This window comes from Hippopotamus amphibius, chromosome 2 (assembly GCF_030028045.1).
Source record: "Hippopotamus amphibius kiboko isolate mHipAmp2 chromosome 2, mHipAmp2.hap2, whole genome shotgun sequence".
Lineage (NCBI taxonomy): Eukaryota > Metazoa > Chordata > Mammalia > Artiodactyla > Hippopotamidae > Hippopotamus > Hippopotamus amphibius.
In genome coordinates, this window is record NC_080187.1 from 107,339,493 (window position 1) to 107,357,900 (window position 18,408).

An 18,408-nucleotide genomic window follows, 5' to 3' on the forward strand; every position below is an offset into this window, starting at 1 on the left:
CACATGCCTCCCGTCATTGTGCATGCAAAGGCCTCACTGTGCTGCCTGTATGTTTTCCCACACAAGGTGGGGTAGAGTGAATGGCCGCGTCTTCGTTCATGTTGTGGTTGGCACGCAGGGCCCTAGAGTAGCTAGCACCTTGATCCTTGGGAGATATTTCCTTTTCTCTCAGTCACGTAGGCACCGCTCACGTTAGTGATTTAGAACATTATGCTACCAGCGGTTCAAGTTAATATATCTCAGAGAACACAAGCATGAGCTTTGTCGTTACATTTCCCCAAATCTTCCCTCGGTGGGTTGAAACATAGCCCACAAGCTCGTTTAAGTATGGTCGTGAGCACATCTTGGACGATGGTTTTCTGAAGTGCAGTTCCCCAAGCAGGCTTCCTTTCTATCGTTTGTTCCTCACTCTCCTGCCAGTTGGACAAGGTCGTGACCTCTGTTGTCTAAGCTGTCACAGCCTGGTGCCTAGTCTGCACACTTCTTTTTTTTAACAGTTTATTTATTTATTTATTTATTTATTTATTTATTGGCTATGTTGGGTCTTCATTGCTGCGCACAGGCTTTCTCTAGTTGCGGTGAGTGGGGGCTACTCTTCGTTGCAGTGCATGGGCTTCTCATTGTGGTGGCTTCTCTTGTTGGGGAGCATGGGCTCTAGGCACGTGGGCTCAGTAGTTGTGGCACATGGGCTTAGTTGCTCCACGGCACATGAGATCTTCCTGCACCAGGGATGGAACCCGTGTCCCCTGCATTGGCAGCCAGATTCTTAACCACTGTGCTGCCAGTAGTTAAGTCCCAGTCTACACACTTCTTAGCATCAGTTCAGGCCCCATGTCAGTGGAAGTCTGCTCTTTGGTTAGGTCAGAGACTGTGTTTTGAATATGATGAGTTCCTCTTTTATTGCATTTCACTCTTTGTTGTGTATTTCATGTCTGTCTTTGTCCCATTCTTTGGACCCAGGCCTATAAGCTTCCCCCTGGGTGGACACACTCCCCATCTTTGGCTACCTCAGAATCTTCTATCCATAGTCTTGCCATCTAATCTCATCCATCTAAATAGATGCATCCTGAGGTCACTTTTGAGACACACTTCCGGAGCCAAGTCTCACTGGATATTAACAGAGTTCCAGAAATCTCTGTAATATATGTTTCTTTGATATCAGAGGATTCAAGAACATTGAAGAAAATCAGAATTCCACTTATGCCGGGGAATCCTCTGATGATCTTCCTAGCATCAAGCTGACTTTCCCTAAGCAGCAGGAACAGAGGTTTCTCAGGTGGTGAAGGAGGGGAGGGGAAGGGGAGCACCTCTGGAAGCACTGTTAGGTTTTATGTTCCAGTAAGTGTACTTTACAGATTGTGTCATGCAATGGTTCGGCTTTGAGCAGGTGCTCTGCATTCTTGTTAGAAGACCTTTATTGCTGGGCAGCTGTACACGTGCACAGTAGCAATTCTGATTCCTCAGATGACAGCTGGAGCTGGCCTGTCCTCTGTCATGGGCGGCCTCAGACCTCATACACCCACTAGCACACTGGTACAGCATCCACGTGCTTATGATGCAGTCCTGGAAAGGCCCCCTCAGAAGTCTTGGCCTTCCAAGCCATGTAAAACCAGTGTAGCGTTTTTTTCTCCCTTTTAATGGCAAATCTGTCTTAGATAGTTCTGAAGTGCACACAAATGACAGATTTTATGGCTATATTATTGATAGATAATACTGGCTTCTAGTATAGCACAACTTTGTATTTACTCATGTTTCTTCAGAAAAGTTTTTACAGAGGCAGCATTAATTAAACTGTGGCAGTGAGCCTGGCTTTTGAGGTCCAACAGGAAAGCAGCCCATTTTCATTTGGGGGAATTATTTCATTGTGTACACTTTTGGAAAGACCGTCAAACAAGGTGCCCTAGCTTCTCCCAGCTGAGGGACAGGCCACTGATCTCAGGTGGACCAACTGAACTCTCCCCAGGGTGTGAGGCTTGAGTGGGTTGGAAGTTGGAGTTAAGTTAATCCAGCGAGAGAACCTAGTGAAGCCAGGAGTGGGCTTCTGCTGCCAGATCCATGCAGCGGCCCCGGCTCCTGCTCTGTCCTCCTGGAGGGCTTCCCTTTGCTCTTGTGATCCGCCTGCAGCTCTCTTCTCCCCACACCCCTCCTCTCTCCCAACTCCATCCCCCACCCCCACCCCCTTCCTTCAAAGTCAGTTTCTTTTTTTTAATTAATTAATTAATTTATTGGCTGCGTTTGGTCTTCACTGCTGTGCACGGGCCTTCTCTAGTTGGGGTGAGCGGGGGGCTACTCTTCATTGCGTTGTGTGAGCTTCTCATTGTGGTGGCTTCTCATGTTGCAGAGCATGGGCTCTAGGTACTTGGGCTTCAGTAGTTGCAGCACATGGGCTCAGTAGTTGTGGCTCGCAGGCTCTAGAGCACAGGCTCAGTAGTTGTGGCACATGACCTTAGTTGCTCTGAGGCATGTCGAATCTTCCCAGACCAGGGATCTAACCTGTGTCCCCTGCGTTGGCAGGTGGATTCTTAACCACTGCACCACTAGGGACGTCCCCAGAGTTAGTTTCTGTTGCTTTCAGCCAAAGAACCTTAACAGATTGACTGTGTAACATGTTCAGCATGGGCCCTGGCAAATAGTAACAGGGGTGAGTTCTCTGGGAATTCAGTGGCCCCTGATGTGCAGAGTCGTGCACAGAGGACGCATCCTAGGATGGGGAGGACAAAATGAGGCCAGGAGTCAGGAGCCTTGGTGTTTGGTCTCATCTCTGCCAGTTAATGAACTGGCTCAGTGTTCACGGGCCTTTGTTTCTTTATCTCCTAAACGGAAGTCTTCATCTCTAATGTTCCGTCTCGATTTAGCCTGCATAGTGTAAGTACTTAGGTCCAGTTTAATCTACAGAAAGTGGATTGAAGTTATTTTACCAAGTAATTATTTCAACAGAAAGTCTAATTTAGGACAATCTAGATGTATTATAGGGCTTCTATGTCTATATTTATTCTAACTCAGAAGTGGCTAGCATGGTATTTCAGGTTGGAGTTAGCTTTATTCAGTTCCCTGAAAAGTTAATTAAAGGTTTGATTGTACGAGGGTGAGTCAAAAATTATCTTCACTCTGGCTGTAGAATTTAATTAGCTTTTAGAAAAGACCAGTACATCATTTTTTGACATAATCTCCTTACTTTTCAATACAGTTTGTCCATCTGTCAACAAGCTTTCGTATTCCCTTATTAAAAAATGTTTTAGGCTGAGCTGTGAGCCACAAATGCACCACTGTCTTCACTTCTTCATCCGAAATGAATCTTCATCCAAAGTGAATCTTCATCCTCGTAAGGCTGCTTTTAGGGGACCAAACAGGTGAAGGTCTGATGGAGCGAGATCAGAACTATAGGGAGGATGCTTTAACACCTTGAAACTAAGTAATTCACGACAGACTTAGGTTTTGAAGTTTGTGTGAGATGGGTACCAAAACAACTCACAGAAGAGCATAAACAGAAGCGTTCAGATATCTGCAAATAAAATTTGGACTGATACTCTAAGGAAGGTGAAAATTTCTTAAAGAGAATCATTACTGGTGACAAAACATGGATTCATCACTACAAGCCTGAGAGTAAACGGCAAATTATGAAACCAGGGCATTTAATAATATTCTGCTAATATACATTAAAATCTTACCATTCAGCATATAGAGATGAAATAGTATTTGTGTTTATACTTCAAGAGCAGCTAAGCTAATAATTTCATATATTCATAAACCTGGCCACAGTATTTGGTGAAATTTTGAATTTTGTCATTAGGTGGCACTGCTGGTTAATTTTTCAGCAAATTGTAAAATTGACAGATAAAATAGAAGCAGTTTTACAGTGATAATTAAAAATCTTTTGTGGAGCTATAAGCAGTATGGAAAAGTCTTGAATTTATTACCCTAGTGATAAAATAGTTAGGGAAAAAATCTTCTAAAGCAATTTGTTTCTTAAACCTGACTTATGAAGCTTTCAGGTCAATGTTTTATTCCTGTTGCAGTTTTTTTTTTTTTAAACTGAATTTTGAAAAACTGTTACAATGAAGTATGTATTCTAGACATAACTGGGTGATCACTTTGTAACAAAATTGGGTTATTTGTTTTTTGTTTTGAAGTTTTATGGTTTTTTCCTTCTCCGAAACTTTTTCTTAAATTAGTTAATTTTTGTGTTTTATCAGATTCAACATCTTTCTGACTTAAGGATTCAATCTAATGTTTTCTCCTTTGACAAATTTAAAAATACATTATTATCTTCTATTTCAAGGTCTGGTTAATATTGAATAGCATTAACATTTCTGGCTAGAAGTAATATATCCATGATGTTTACACCAAAGGCGTAAGTTCTCCTGTATTAGTAAGTTACTGATGTGTGTTACCTTGGCTTATAAAGGTGTTGCCACGTCTCAGCAGTTACACTGAGTTGCCCTTAATTTTTCAAAAACTAAGTTAATTTGTTATTAAGTAATTCTAAGAGTTAGTAGGATGTTTTGTTTGTTCTTTGGTTTAGATTTCATATGTCTGAGTTTCTTTGCTTATTCGTCATGTCAGGTTCTTTTGGTATGTTTAGCTTAGTTGACCCGGGGAGAGACTAGTATATGTTTGATTATAGAACATAAACATTTCCTGAAGGCTGCAGAAGATACTTCTTAGAAAGGTGCCAATGAGTTTCTTACACAGTGGATTGGATACCTTAGAGACTCTGTCTGTACCAGTCATTAGCCATGTATATGGTGGCCAGACAGATTTTAATATAATACAGAGTAGATTTTTAATAGTCATGTGTGAAATATTTCCTTCATTAAAATACCTTCTGTTGATTAAAAGAAAAGATTTCCTTAGATGAAGAGTGTGAAGAGAAGTTCACAGAGCTCTCCCGTATCGTAGCCCAATCCCGCTGGACTGAATTTGATTGTTGTTGGTCTCATGCCCTGTTTAACTCATAGCACTTTATCAATAAACAGATATTTGTTTCTGTTACTTTAGGTTTCTCTTAAGGTTGGGATTAATATAGATATGTCTCTATTCAAAATATTTTACAACTTAAGGTGAAAATAAGGTCAAAATAAAGGGTTTTCAGTGCCTTTATATGTGACTTTGCTGTTAACAAAGGACAAATTTGCTAAGTATTCCATAGAGGCTTTTAAATTTTTCTTAGGTCATATGTCTCCAGTTTCAGAGAGTTGTGCCAGTGCCTTGTTTAAAGTGTGTAAGAATTGTGTGTGTGTGGGTAAGCATTTTTTAAAAAGTGTAGATAAATGAAATGTAATTAGCCAGACAGGGGTATATGGGTGATTTTTTCTTCTTTTATTAAGAGTTTCCTTAATGTTCCTACTCTGGCAACTGCCCAGTGATTTTGGAAATGACTTTTGAGATAGTCTTTAAAAGCATCAATGAAAATTGTATCAGAGGCTGAGAAGGGAGCTTGGTGCTATTCTTACTTCAGCAAAATTGGTTAAATTCATATTATCACTCTTATTTGTTCATACAATTAAAGTACTCTATTGATTATTTTTTATCTTAGATTTTTAAAAATTCATTTTGTCTTTCAGGTTTCTGCTTCCTATTGACTTCTGTGTCATAAAACCTTTGTATGCAGTGCTAAAACTTTCATTTCTGCTTCTGCACAGATGAGAGGGTTTTGTTCTGTGCTGTATTCTAGAGATCAGAAACTTGCTTTGTGTAAGCTTCTGCATCTCACCAGGGACTGAAACCAGATTTTGAGTGTTTAAGGCAAATAACCCTATTTAATGGAAACTAAATTAGTGATTGCTGAATTATAATAATTACTACTGTGTGTTAGGCACGCAGCTGTGCACTTTACATAAATCACCACATTTAATCCCCACAGAAAGGAGACAGTGAGTACCACATTCCCATCTTGAAGAGAAGTTTGAGGTCCAGAGAAGCTAAGAGACAGTGAGGGGTTGTAGGGTAGGTGGGCTGGAGCTGTGGGCCCCTCCCTGTGAGCACACAGGGCTGTGCGCAGGGCTGCCCAGGCCGCTCCCCGGCTCTGCCCGGCCTTACGCAGTTAGCTCTTTCCCTGGTCTGGAGTTTCTTCTTCCCCAGAGCAGTTAGCACACATCTGCTTCCTTTATTTCACTGTAGCCTGCTGACTGGTTTATGTATTCCCTGTTCTTTTCTAGTTTATAATCCTTTCAGAGAAGGTACTTTGTCATCATTTTGATTTTTCCTCCCCCCCCCGCCCCTTGTTTTGGTTTGAAAATCACTTATTGCAATTAGCTCTGGTCTATAAAATATTGGGCTTTTTCCCTAGCTTGATTGAGCTATAACCCTCAAATATTTCTCAAATTCTCAAATCAGTAATTACTGATTTAAATGAAATGGCAAAATTTGTACACCCAGATTAATTTGTTTCCTTTAAAATAATCATCTAGGAAAGTAACATGCTTGTTCTAAAAATGCTGCTGTTTGTTCAGAACCAATTGCAGTATGTTTATATTTCCTCAGAATTAATACCTTTTTGAATATACTCTATGGTAATAAGACAATCAAAGTTTTAAAACATTTCTATATGATTTTTCAGGGAGATAATACTCAGTTTTGTGAGATCTAGATTTTTTTTAAGTTATTTATAGTAACATCTTAAATATCGGTATACTTCTTCAACAGTGCTGAATTATGGGATTAAAGCAGTGTTTCCATCTTCCTCTTCTTTTTTTAATAAAGACTTTATTTTCTTTGGAGCATTTTTAGGTCCACAGCAAACTTGAAAGGACAGTGCAGAGATTTCCCGTATAACCCCGGTCCTCCACGTGCACAGCCTCCCGCATTATCCACATCCCCCACTAGACGGTACATTTGTTACAATGGATGAACCTACACTGACACATCATCACCCAAAGTTCACTGTTTAAATTATGGTTCACTCTTGGTGTTGTGCATTCCGTGGTTTTGGACAAATGTGTAATGATATGCATCCATCATTATAATATCATACATGGTATCTTCAGGCCCTAAAAATCCTCTGTGCTCTGCCTATTCATCCCTCCCACCACCCCCACACCCTCACCAGCCCCTGGCAACCACTGATCTTTTTATTGTGTCTATAGTTTTGCCTTTTTCAGAATGTCATATGGCTAGAAACTTAAAGGACGTAGCCTTTTCAGACTCGACTTCTCTCACTTAGGAATATGCATTTAGGGTTCCTCCTTGTATTTATATGACTAGATACCTCATTTCTTTTTAGCAGTGAATACTATTCCATGTATATACCGGTTTTTTAATCCATTCATCTTGGTTGCTTCCAAGTTTTGGCAATTACAAGTAAAATTTCTATAAACATCTGCGTGCCAGTTTCTGTGTGGACATTAGATTTCAGCTCATATGTGAGTATGTGCCAAGGAGCCTAATTGTGATTGTATGGTAAGAGTATATTTAGTTTTGTAAGAAACCACCAGACTGTTTTCCAGACTGGCTGGGCCATTTTGCTTTCCCACCCGCATTGAATGAGAGATCCTGTTGTTCTACATTCTCCTCAGCATTTGGTGTTGTCAGTGTTGTGGGTTTTAGCCACCATGGGAGGTGTGTAGTGGTGCTACCTTGTTTTAATTTGCAGTTTCCTAATGGCATGTGATGTGGAGCATCTTTTCATATGCTTTAATTGCCTTCTGTATTTTCTTTGGCGAGGTGTCTGTTCACATCTTTTGCCCATTTTTTAATTGGGTTTTCTTATTTTTGAGTTTTAAGAGTTTTTTGTGTATTTTGATTAACAGTCCTTTGTTTTTATTTCATTTGTAAATAAGTTCTCCCAGTCTGTGGCTTGTCTTCTCATTCTTTTGACAGTGTCTTTCACAGAGCAAAATTTTTTAATATTGACGAAATTAGCTTAATTAATTCTCTTTCATAGATTGTGCCTTTGGTGTTGTATCTAAAAAGTTATTGCCAAACCCAAGGTCATCTGGATTTTCTCCTCTGTTATCTTATAGGAGTTTTACAGTCTTGAGTTTTACATTTGGGTCTGTAATCAGTTGTACGTTAATATTTGTGAAGGGTGTAAGGTGGTTTGTTTCCCTGTGGGTGTCCAGTTGTTCCAGCACCATTTGTTGATAAGAAGACTGTCCTTTTTCCATTGAATTGCCTTTGCTCCTTTGTTAAATGTTAGTTGACTGTATTTGTGTGGGTCTGTTTCTGGGCTCTCTGTTCTGTTCCATTGATCTATTTTCATTAGTATCATGCTATCTTGATTACTGTAGCTTCTAGTAAGTCTTGGTAGAAGTCAAGTAGTATCATTCCTCCAACTTAGTTCTTCTCCTTCAATACCGTGTTGGCTATTTCCATCTTCTTTTGAACAAAATAGATATTGGTGTAAAATGAAAGTCCAGAAAACTTAATATTAGAATTGGATTACTATCTTATGCTTAGAAGATGCTCAATAAATATTGCGTTTGAAATATTTACTCATCAGAAATTCTTGTTTACTGATTTGGAGAAGAGAGAGAAGTTGGGAGTGACTTGCTGTCATGTTCCTATAAACATGCTGCAAAATGCCGTTTCCTTATATTTACTGGAAGTTCAGAACATTATTTCACATTGTTTACAGAATCTAAATGGCAAGATAAAAGCAAAAACATATATCAATGTAACAAATGGTATTTTTAGTGCAGTAAATCTTATTACCTGTACTTTTCAGTTCTTCCTTTCTTATTTATGTTGACACTTTTATAATCAGAGCTCTCATGTTGGATGATTGATGTTTAGACTTTAAGATTATGCCAAACTTTTAGAATTTGCAGAAGCATTTCTTTTTAAAGTATAAGATTAGTAAATAATCTTTTTTTCTTCTCGCCAAATTTTATATTGGATTAAAATTAGAGTAAGAGGCCTAATGTTTAATCTTTCAGAAGGCAGTTTGTGAGACATTTTTAATGCAGTGGGAAGGAGTTATTTTGTACCACGCAACATGTGATTATGTTTACATGTGAGGCCAGACATGTTTCTCTGTATTCGCTGATCTTTCCCCAGCACCTAGTATGTTGCCTTGCACAATAAAAACTGAGGAAGGAAAAAAACTCCTTGTGGTTAGAGTGCATAGAGAGTGATCTTACATACACCATTTTATCTCTTCATGCAAATACAAATTCCCCAGTGTACTTACATTCTTTATTACAGTTGGTGGCCAAAGGAGTAAAGAATTCTGATATGTCTCCACCTTCAGTGCAGCAGGAAGCAGGTGGCTCTCCATCAAAGCAACAGATAAGACCTGTTATTTCTGTGACTTCAGCTTTGAAAGAAATGGGTATGGTAAGTTTCCTAAAATTTACCACTCCTCAAAGTCAAAAGATTATTAAAAGGATTAAATTTAATGAAATTACATTAATTCCTAATGTTCCATTAGGTTTTTCAAGGGAAAAAATTACTTCTTAAGATTTTCATGTATGGTTTACGCTGAATATTGGAGCCTCACTGCTCTTAGGTTTTATATCTAAGACCACTTGGTAGGTAAGAATGTATTAAAATGATTCTCTTTTTTTACTTTAAAAGAGTCTTGAACAAAATATATATATATAGAAATGTATGGAAAAAAATGCAAAAAACAATTTATACCCTAGTACTCATAAATAGCAAAGGTTCACTTTTTAAAAAATAGTGTCTCTTTGGGACTTAACTCTGGGAATAATGTCCAAGACGTGTGTACATGTATTTAAAGCTTTTTGGCATAGCAAATGTTAGAGGACTCACCATAATTACACTTAATTCATCAATTATTTCTTTAACCTTCTACTTTTTAATCTCTTATCATGTCATGTGGATAGTAAAACAGAGAACTGTGGGCAAGTAAAAAGTTTAAACTTGGAAGTACGTGTTGAGTACCCATCTGAAATGTGAAGAACTCTGTGCTGAGGTTCAGGGAAGGGGCTCATGAAGTGGAATTTCAGCCTAGAGCCCCGCAGGCCGAGGGAGGAGTCTCCTGAGCCATGTCACACGTTAACCTGACTCTCTCCTTCCTTGCCATTGAAGCCTGAGCCTTATATTTATTGAATTTCACTTAGTTTTTGCAGACAGCACGGAGGTTATTGGCACACCAATTTTTTACAACCTTTGTGTTTATCTTGAAAATAAGATTGAGTGGGAAATACCAGTCTTGGTCACTTCATACGGGAAACCATTGTTGTTCAGGCGGGTTTAGTCTCCTCTTCTCTCTGATAACAACTGTGTGCTGCGTTGTTCACTCCAACTTCAGATGCCACTGTGTGGGCCCTCCCTGGTCCCCAGTCTCACATCCCACGTAGCTGCTCACCTCTCTGGTTGTAGCGACTGCTAATTCCTGCCACTTTACTGGGTAAAATGCTCTTTGTCTGATTTACATGTATTACTTTAAGACTGACCACTGTTTAATAAAATTTGAGGTAATCCATGTAACTGAATGTTTTTTCTTTATATGTTTTCTTGCTAAATATCACTTACTTAAAACTTTGGAAACTGCTTTTCCTTACCCTGAGTCTTCCAGATACCTTTGCTTTCATAGTTTTCACAAGTACTAATTTTTTCTTTTCATATATTTAAAAGTTCTAAGTGGTCTCGATTACTCTGATTATACTAATCAAAAACAAAATTTATTTTATCATTAGTACTAAGGACTCAGAACTCTTTATTTTTACTCTTTGCTTAGGGAGAAAAGCCAGTTCTCAATTATGTTTAGTAAGTAGTATGGCTTAATAAGAATATGTGTACCTGAAACATAAAGACAGCTTCAAAATAACACAGCCTGTCTTGAATTATTCATCCATCAAAACTTCCCTAGCTTTAATTGAGTGTATGCATTAATTTAAAAAATTTCTACAGTAAATTTAAAATTACTAAGAATCAGGTGCCAAAGAGGAAAAGAATATAGTTAAATATGTGATCAAGTAATCCAAAAATACGGCAAATAATTGAGAATTGGCTCTTCTAGTATCTGTAAGATGATCTATAAGATAATATGTAACTATTTCTCATTGCTGATGATAAAGGAAGCTGTGTTAACATTTTATAGGAATGAAAAAATTCACAAGGAGCATGAAATGTTGATGAAAACAAAAAGTAAAAATATCAAAAATTTTAAGGTAGGCTTTTAAAATAACACTATTTCTTACTCTGTAACTATCTGTGTTTAAAGGACAGCAGTTTAACTGATGCCCAGGAAACCTCAGAAGAGATGCAGAAGACTAACAATGCTATTTCAGTAGGTACAATTATCAGATTTTCTCTCTCATCATTTTACTTAATTGTATACCTGTTAAAATACAACATTTTAACTGTTTCAGAGTAAGCGCGAAATACTACGTAGATTAAATCAGAATCTTAAAGCTCAAGAAGATGAAAAGGGACAGCAGAGTCCTTCTGAAACGAGTGTGATAATTGTTCACGAAGACACCAAAGAGCAGGAGAAAGAAAAATCAGTTTCGTCAGATCGCAAGAAATGGGAGGCCGGAGGCCACCTGGTGATTCCTGTGGATGAATTAGCACTGGACTCGTCCTTCTCTGAGACTGAAAGTGCGTATGAGTGCGCTCCTGTCCTGTCTGGTGTGGCCCAGCACACACCAGGCACATTCAGGCGAGGCACGCTTCGAGAGAGGCTGGAAGGATTTCTGTAATAAGTGAAACATGGAGAAAATGATTCAGCTTTAAATAACATGGCAAGAGTTTTTCACAACAGTCTGCAGTGTGAGAGTGGGAACTAATGGCACATGTTTAAACTCTACTACTTTAGCCCTTTCTCCCACATTAGAGTCATCTGTTACCACGAGTCATTCTTGGTAAGAGTCAGAGTAGTAAAACTTCAGCAAAGTCTCAGAATGAGCAGGGGTGTTGAGAGGGTCTCATGCAGTGACCCCTTTGCTCAGCGATCATTCCTGAGCCCCTGCCCTTTTCTCGAGTTGTCCCCAGCACTGGGGGTGCAGCAGGGGACCGACAGAGACTCGTGCTCGTTGGGGGCTCACTTTCTGAAGGGCCGGTCTGTCCATCACCTAACTAACTACAGTTCTACATGAGTTTTCTGATGGACCATTTTGGTAGAATTCTTTCTTGCGCTAGAGACAAGTCCACAGACTCCACAGCAAGCAGTTGTGTACTGAGTCCCACTACCTGACACACACGCTCCTGAGCACCGAGGACACCACAGTGGTTGAGACAGAGCCCCTGCCTGAGAGCAAAGCGCGTGTCAGGGCATCAGTCGGTCGCCAGGAGGTGGTTTCTGGAAAGTGTAGTGTGCTGAGGGGTGAGATGCGTGAGCCCGGGAGGAGAGCATCTGGGACCCGGGGAAGCCAGATGCAGCTCAGCGAGGATGCAAAGGTGAGAATCCCTGAAGCCTCAGGAGAGGGAAAGGCAGGTGGGCCCAGGACACGAAGGGGCTGCAGCTTAAGCTGACCATGCCTACAGAACAGTCTGTCCACGGCCAGGTAGGAAATAGCCTAAGGCTTCGCGGGCCATGTGGATGTGCTGCCAGTTTTCTGCTCTGTCATCACCACTCAGAAGCAGCAGCAGGCGCTGTACAAATGTACTTGTGTGGCTGTGTTGCCGGTATAGTTTTTTTTTAGGGACGCTGAAATTTTAATTTCATAAAATTGCCTTTATATCTCCTTTCTTCTCTCCGACTTTCTCTTTTTCCTTTGCTGTCAGGAGTGCTCATGATTGCCTCCCAGGGCGTTTTTATAACAACTGTTTAAAATCCTTGTTAGATCATGCTCGCATCTGTGTTGCATTGCTGTCAGCTGCTAGTAGCCACCTCCCAAGGGAGTTAAGATTTTCCTGGTTCTTCTTATGCTGAGTAATTTTGACTTGTATCCTAGACATTCTGAATATTCTCCTATGAGACTCTGGGTCTTGTTTACATCTGATGGAGAATATTGACAGTTTTGCAGTAGGCCCAGTTAGAGTCAGGTCACATGTTCCCATCTGCTGTCTGTGTCCTGTGCTTTCAATACCGGCTTGTTTTTCGGAGCCTGGCAGTGCTGCTTTGATCTGTCCGGCGTGTACCATGCAGTGACTGGCCTGGGACCTGGGTGGTCATTGGTTTGTTGGCTCAGTTTTCAGTCTTTGATACGCAGAATAGTTTCAGATCCATGTGTGCACAGGAGGTGAGCTCAGGTAATAGCACACAGCTTCAGGGGGATGCTTTCTTGAGTTCCTTATCTGTACTGTCTCCCTGGTGTTTTCTGTCTCTGGTCCTCTGGTCAGAAAGTTGAGCCTCTGGATACCGCACTCTGCCTTGCACTTGAAGCCATGTGGCCAGGAGCCAGAGGCAGCAGCAGTGGGAGTTGGCCCCACCCTCTGGTAAGGTCTCCACCAAACAGGACAGAAGCATCCTCCCCCAGCTTTACCTGCTCTGGGTTCTGATTAGCCGTCACAGCGTGTGGGGGCTGGAAGGGAGGCGACAGAGGGAAGAGAGAAAGATCCTCACCCTCTCTCTCTCTAAGCATCAGGGTTCCCCCAGGCCCGTTCCTGAGAGTTTCTGTCTTGTTCGCTCATCCAGCTGCCAGCTGCTGCTCGGTGTCCTCACGTAGCTGCTTCCGCCCGGGTCCTGGTCCTCAGAGCTGTGTCAGTGTGGGCATGATTGACGCCTGCTCATCACTCCATCTTCCCAGGAGTCAGAGCTCTCCTTATCCTGTAAAGAGACGTAAATACTAAGAAAAAAAGCCTTTTTTGTATTTATCCATGTAGTTACCATTTCTGGTATTCTTCATTTCTTTGTTCAGATTTATATATCCATGTGGTATTATCTTCCTTCTGACTGAAGACCTTCTTTTAAGATGTTTCTTGCAAATGCAGGTGATAGATTCTTTCAACTTTTGTATACTTAAGAGTATGTTTACTTAATTTTATACCTTATTTTTAAATTAATATAGATTTAATTATATAATTTTATAAGGTAAATTTAATTTTTTTTAATTTAAAAAATGTATACCTTAATTTTTAAAAGAAGTCTTCTCTGGGATAGAGTTCTAGGTTGACAGGGTCATCTTTCAGTGCTTTAACAATGTTGCTGCGTTGTCCACTTACTCTCCTTGTTTCTAACAAGAAATCAGATTCTTATCTTTGCTCCTCTCTCCATAACATGATGTTGCTCTGGGACTGCTTTTAAGGCTTGTGTTTATCACTGGTTTTGAGCAATTTGACTGTGAAGCGCTTTGCTGTGGTCTTCCTCATGTTTCTTTTCCTTGAGGTTCACTGAGCATCTTGGATCTGTGGTTTACTATTCTCATCAGATTGGAGACGTCTTTTCCAATATTTCTTCAGACATTTTTCTGTGCCTCCTCCCCCCTTCTCTGGGGGCTGCAGCCTCACGTATATTAAGTTGTCCAATAGTTCACTGATGAGCTTTTCATTGTTTAAGGTTCTGGTTTTTCCTGTGCGTTTCATTCTGGATAGTTTCAAATTCACTTACTTTTTTTCTGCGTTGTCTAATCTGCTATTAATCCCATCTAATGTATTTTTCATCTCAGATATCGTGGTTTTCATCTCTAGAAATTTCATCTCATGTCCGTACCTAATGTTTTGATTATACAGAGTACAGTTGTAAAAGCTTCATTAGTGTGCTTGTCTGTGAATACTGATGTCTGTCTTGGTTGTGAGTGCATTTTGATTGGTTAAGTTTTCTCCTCATTATGGGTCATATTCTTCTGCTTCTTTGCATGATTGTCAATTTTTGATTGGATGCCGGATGTTGTAAATTTTACCTTGATAATGCTAGGTTTTTTTGTGTTTTTGTAATTATTCTGGAGCTTTGTTCTGGAACATAGTTAAGTTAATTGGGCTCAGTTTGATTCATTTAGGTCTTGTTTTTAATATTTGCTAGGTGAGGGATTTCCCTCGTGGTCCAGCAGTTAAGACTCTGAGCTTCCAATGCAGGGGAGCCCGAGTTTGATCCCTGACCAGGGAGCTAGATCCTGCATGCTGCAACTAAGAGTCCGCATGCTGCAGCTAAAGATTTTGCATGTTCCAACTAAGACCTGGCGCAGCTAAATAAAATAAATAAATAAATATTTAAAAAACAAAACAAAGATTTGTTAGGTGAAAGCAGGGTCACATTTACTCGAGTGTGAATTCTCCCTGCCACAGAGATAACGCCCTTCTGAGTGCCCAGTATACCATAAATTATGATACTTCCCAGTCTGGCTGTTGGGAACAAGCAGTGTTTCATGTCCTGTGTTCCCTGTAGTCTTTCAGGTGGTTCTTTCCCTACCTAAGGTCATTCCTTCACACATTTGCTCCCTTCACTGCTCTGCTGAATGCTCAAGGGCTACCTTCTAGAAGTCTCTGGACTTCTCTTTCTTCTGCCTTGGTCTCCCAAGGGTCCCAGCTCTGTCACCTGAACTCGGGGGATCTGCTGGGCTCTGCTTGGGTCCACCTGCTGAGCTGCAGCTGGAACTCCCAAGGCAGCAGGTAGGGCCATCATAGGAATTGTCTTGCTTGTTTCTCTTCTCTCAGGATCCGCGTTCTTACCTCTTATCTCTTGTGCAGTGTCTTGAAACTGGTGTTTTATATATCTTGTCCAGTTCTTTTGGTTATCCAGGCAGTAGCATAACTCTGGGTCACCCTGTTCCACCTTACTGGGGGTGGACGTGCTTGAGACCAGTTTTTAGAGGCTATTGCACTAATCTAGATAAAAACTGAAGACGTTAACTACGTTCCTGAGGGATAATAAAAGGACATATTTAAGAGATACTCTGGGACAGACTTGTAAGGGCTTCATGGGAAATTCTTCCATGAGTTTGTCAGAGCAAGAACTTTGAGAAACAAACGAGAAAGCATCAGAGTTAGGAAAATTGAGAGTGTGGTATGGATTTAAAAGGAAGAGAGCTGGCAAGATGAGGGCTAGAAAATCTGTCCTGGGTTTGTTGGAAGAGACCTTGTGACCTTGATGAGAGCTGGGGGCAGAAACAGAATCGGGGATTAAAGAAGGTGAGAAAGGAGCCTCTTCTAGAAGCTGAGCTGTGAGGGGAAGAGAGATGGAGGGTTGTGCTGGGTAGTGGAACGTTAATGAAAAAGAGCCTTGAGAATAAAAAATACAGCCTGGCACTCATTTTAGTACCTGATTGACCTCGGTTGCACCAAGCATGAAAATCCACGTCCCTTTCCGGTGCCTGTGCTGGGCACCCTCTGGTTTCCCTGCCACTCACTGTCCTTCTTTCTGCCTCCTCGCAGCTCACTTCCAGCTTGCTGAGGTCCAGCCGCCCTTTCTATTCCATGGCCCTCCTCCCCTCTCCTATTTCTCAAGTCCTCTACCTGGCTGCCTCCATGTTTTCTTTCTGACCCTACTGTTCAACTTTCCCCCCATTTCTGAAGTCCTCCTCGTAGCTGAGCTCTTCACAATGTCTCTGTGCACAGTCCGGGTCCTCTCCTTCCATCCCCCTACCTCCATTTAGATTGCTTTGGCACCTTTATCAAGCACCATATGGCTGTAAGTTATGGGTCTGTTCTGGGTTCTTTACTTTTTTTAACCATCCTTTTAAAAATTGTTCCTTGTTGGTAATCATGTTGCCTGAACAAAACTGAATATTACCTGCTAATTTGCAGGTATTTACTTTCATGGGCTAATACACAAACATTTGTATCAATATGTATTCATCAATATGTATGTTCACCTTTGAAAGTTTATGTGACTTATACCCCATAATAGTATCCTGTGTATTACTGCTAGGTACCTATATGTTTCAGGTATTATTACCAAATGTTCCAAAGACTCAAACTTCAATAGGTGATTTTCTGGTTTTTGCTTTGCTAAATTTTATTAAAAAGGTTTACCCCAAATTATTATTGTCAAAAAGGAAGTATCAGTTGCCTGCTTATGATAAATAAGGTAAAACAAATTTTCTTAGAAATACTTTTCTCTACTTTTTTTTTAAATAGTTGTTTACCCGCCTTTTTTTTTCCCTTAGCTCTTTATTGGAATATAATTGCTTTACCCTGTTGTGCCAGTTTTTGCTGTACAGCAAAGTGAATCAGCTGTATTTATACATATATCCCCGTATGCCCTCCCTCCCGTGACTCCCTCCTGCCCTCCCTATCCCAGCCCTCTAAGTCATGTCCAATCATCGAGTTGATCTCCCTGTGTTATACAGCAGCTTTCCACTAGCTATCTGTTTTATATTTGGTAGTGTATATATGTCAGTGCTACTCTCTCACTTCGTCCCAGCTTCCCCTTCACCCCCCACCCCGTGTCCTCAAGTCCATTCTCTACATCTGCATCTTAGATTCCGTATATATGAGTTAGCATACGGTATTTATTTTTATGCTTACTTCGCTCTGCATGACGGACTCTAGATCCATCGACCTCACTACAAATAACTCAATTTCATTCCTTTTTATGGCTAATATTCCATTGTATATATGTGCCGCATCTTCTTTACCCATTCGTCTGTTGATGGACATTTAGGTTGCTTCCATGTCCTGGCTATTGTAAATAGTGCTGCAATGAACATTGTGGTACATGTTTCTTTTTGGATTATGGTTTTCTCTGGATTTATGCCCAGGAGTGGGATTGCTGGGTCATATGATAGTTTTATTTTTAGTTTTTTAAGGAACCTCCATACTGTTCTCCATAGTGGCTGTACCAACTTACATTCCCACCAACAGTGCAGGAGGGTTCCTTTTCTCTACTTTAATCCATATGCACATTTATCTTAGGAAATTTTTTTCTATTCTCTTTAATGAAATTTACAGAAACAAAGTATTAATTTATATTTTATCTATTTTTGTACTACCCCAAATTATTCTTAGTTATCTTAGGTTTTTAAAAAAATTTTTTTCTCAAATGAAAACTTTATAGAAACATAATTTGTTTTTTCCATTTTTGTATTCCCTAAAACTAGAGTTTAATTCATAAGTGTTTTAAAAGGCAACTTTAGGTATATTTATTAGTAGTAGTATTAGTTACTTCTGTTCTATCATTTATTACTCATTCCCTGAAAGTCCTTTTTTTGGGTTTTGTTTTGTTTTTTGTGTGTTGATGACTTATTTTTGAATTTAATTTTTATTTTATATTGGAATATAGTTGATTTACAATGTTGTGTTAGTTTCAGGTATACAGCAAAGGGATTCAGTTAAGTATATGCATATATCCATTCTTTTTCAGATTCTTTTCCCTTATAGGTTATTACAGAATATTGAGTAGAATTCCCTGTGCTATACAGTAGGCCCTTGTTGTTTATTTCATATAGAGTAGTGTGTTTATGTTTATCCCAAATTTCTAATTTATCCTTTCCCCTCACCTTTCCCCTTTGATAACCGTAAGTTTGTTTTCAAAGACTTAAGTCTGTTTCTGTTTTGTAAAGAAGTTCATTTGTACCATTGTTTTAGATTCTACATATAAGTGATATTATATGACATTTGTCTTTATCTGACTTCACTTAGTTTAGTAATCTCTAGGTCTGTTTTTAAGCACCATCATTATGT

The 18,408-nt window shown here is 39.9% G+C and overlaps 1 protein-coding gene across 15 annotated transcripts in view; it reads left to right on the forward strand.

The window, feature by feature from the left end:
• The window catches only part of NEK1 (NIMA related kinase 1), a 226,719-nt gene that overhangs the window by 139,410 nt on the left and 68,901 nt on the right, over positions 1-18,408 (forward strand). For 13 of the 15 annotated variants that reach the window (XR_009051254.1, XR_009051255.1, XM_057721154.1 and 10 more), the window contains 3 exons: positions 9,145-9,276; positions 11,132-11,197; positions 11,280-11,508. Coding sequence is in view for 12 of the 15 variants with exons in the window: in XM_057721154.1 (XP_057577137.1) it covers positions 9,145-9,276; positions 11,132-11,197; positions 11,280-11,508 (427 nt within the window). In the remaining 3 variants the exon portion in view is untranslated. Of the gene's footprint in view, positions 1-9,144; positions 9,277-11,131; positions 11,198-11,279; positions 11,509-13,486; positions 13,621-18,408 lie in introns of those variants that run through there. The other 2 variants (XM_057721163.1, XR_009051256.1) reach the window with 2 other exon arrangements.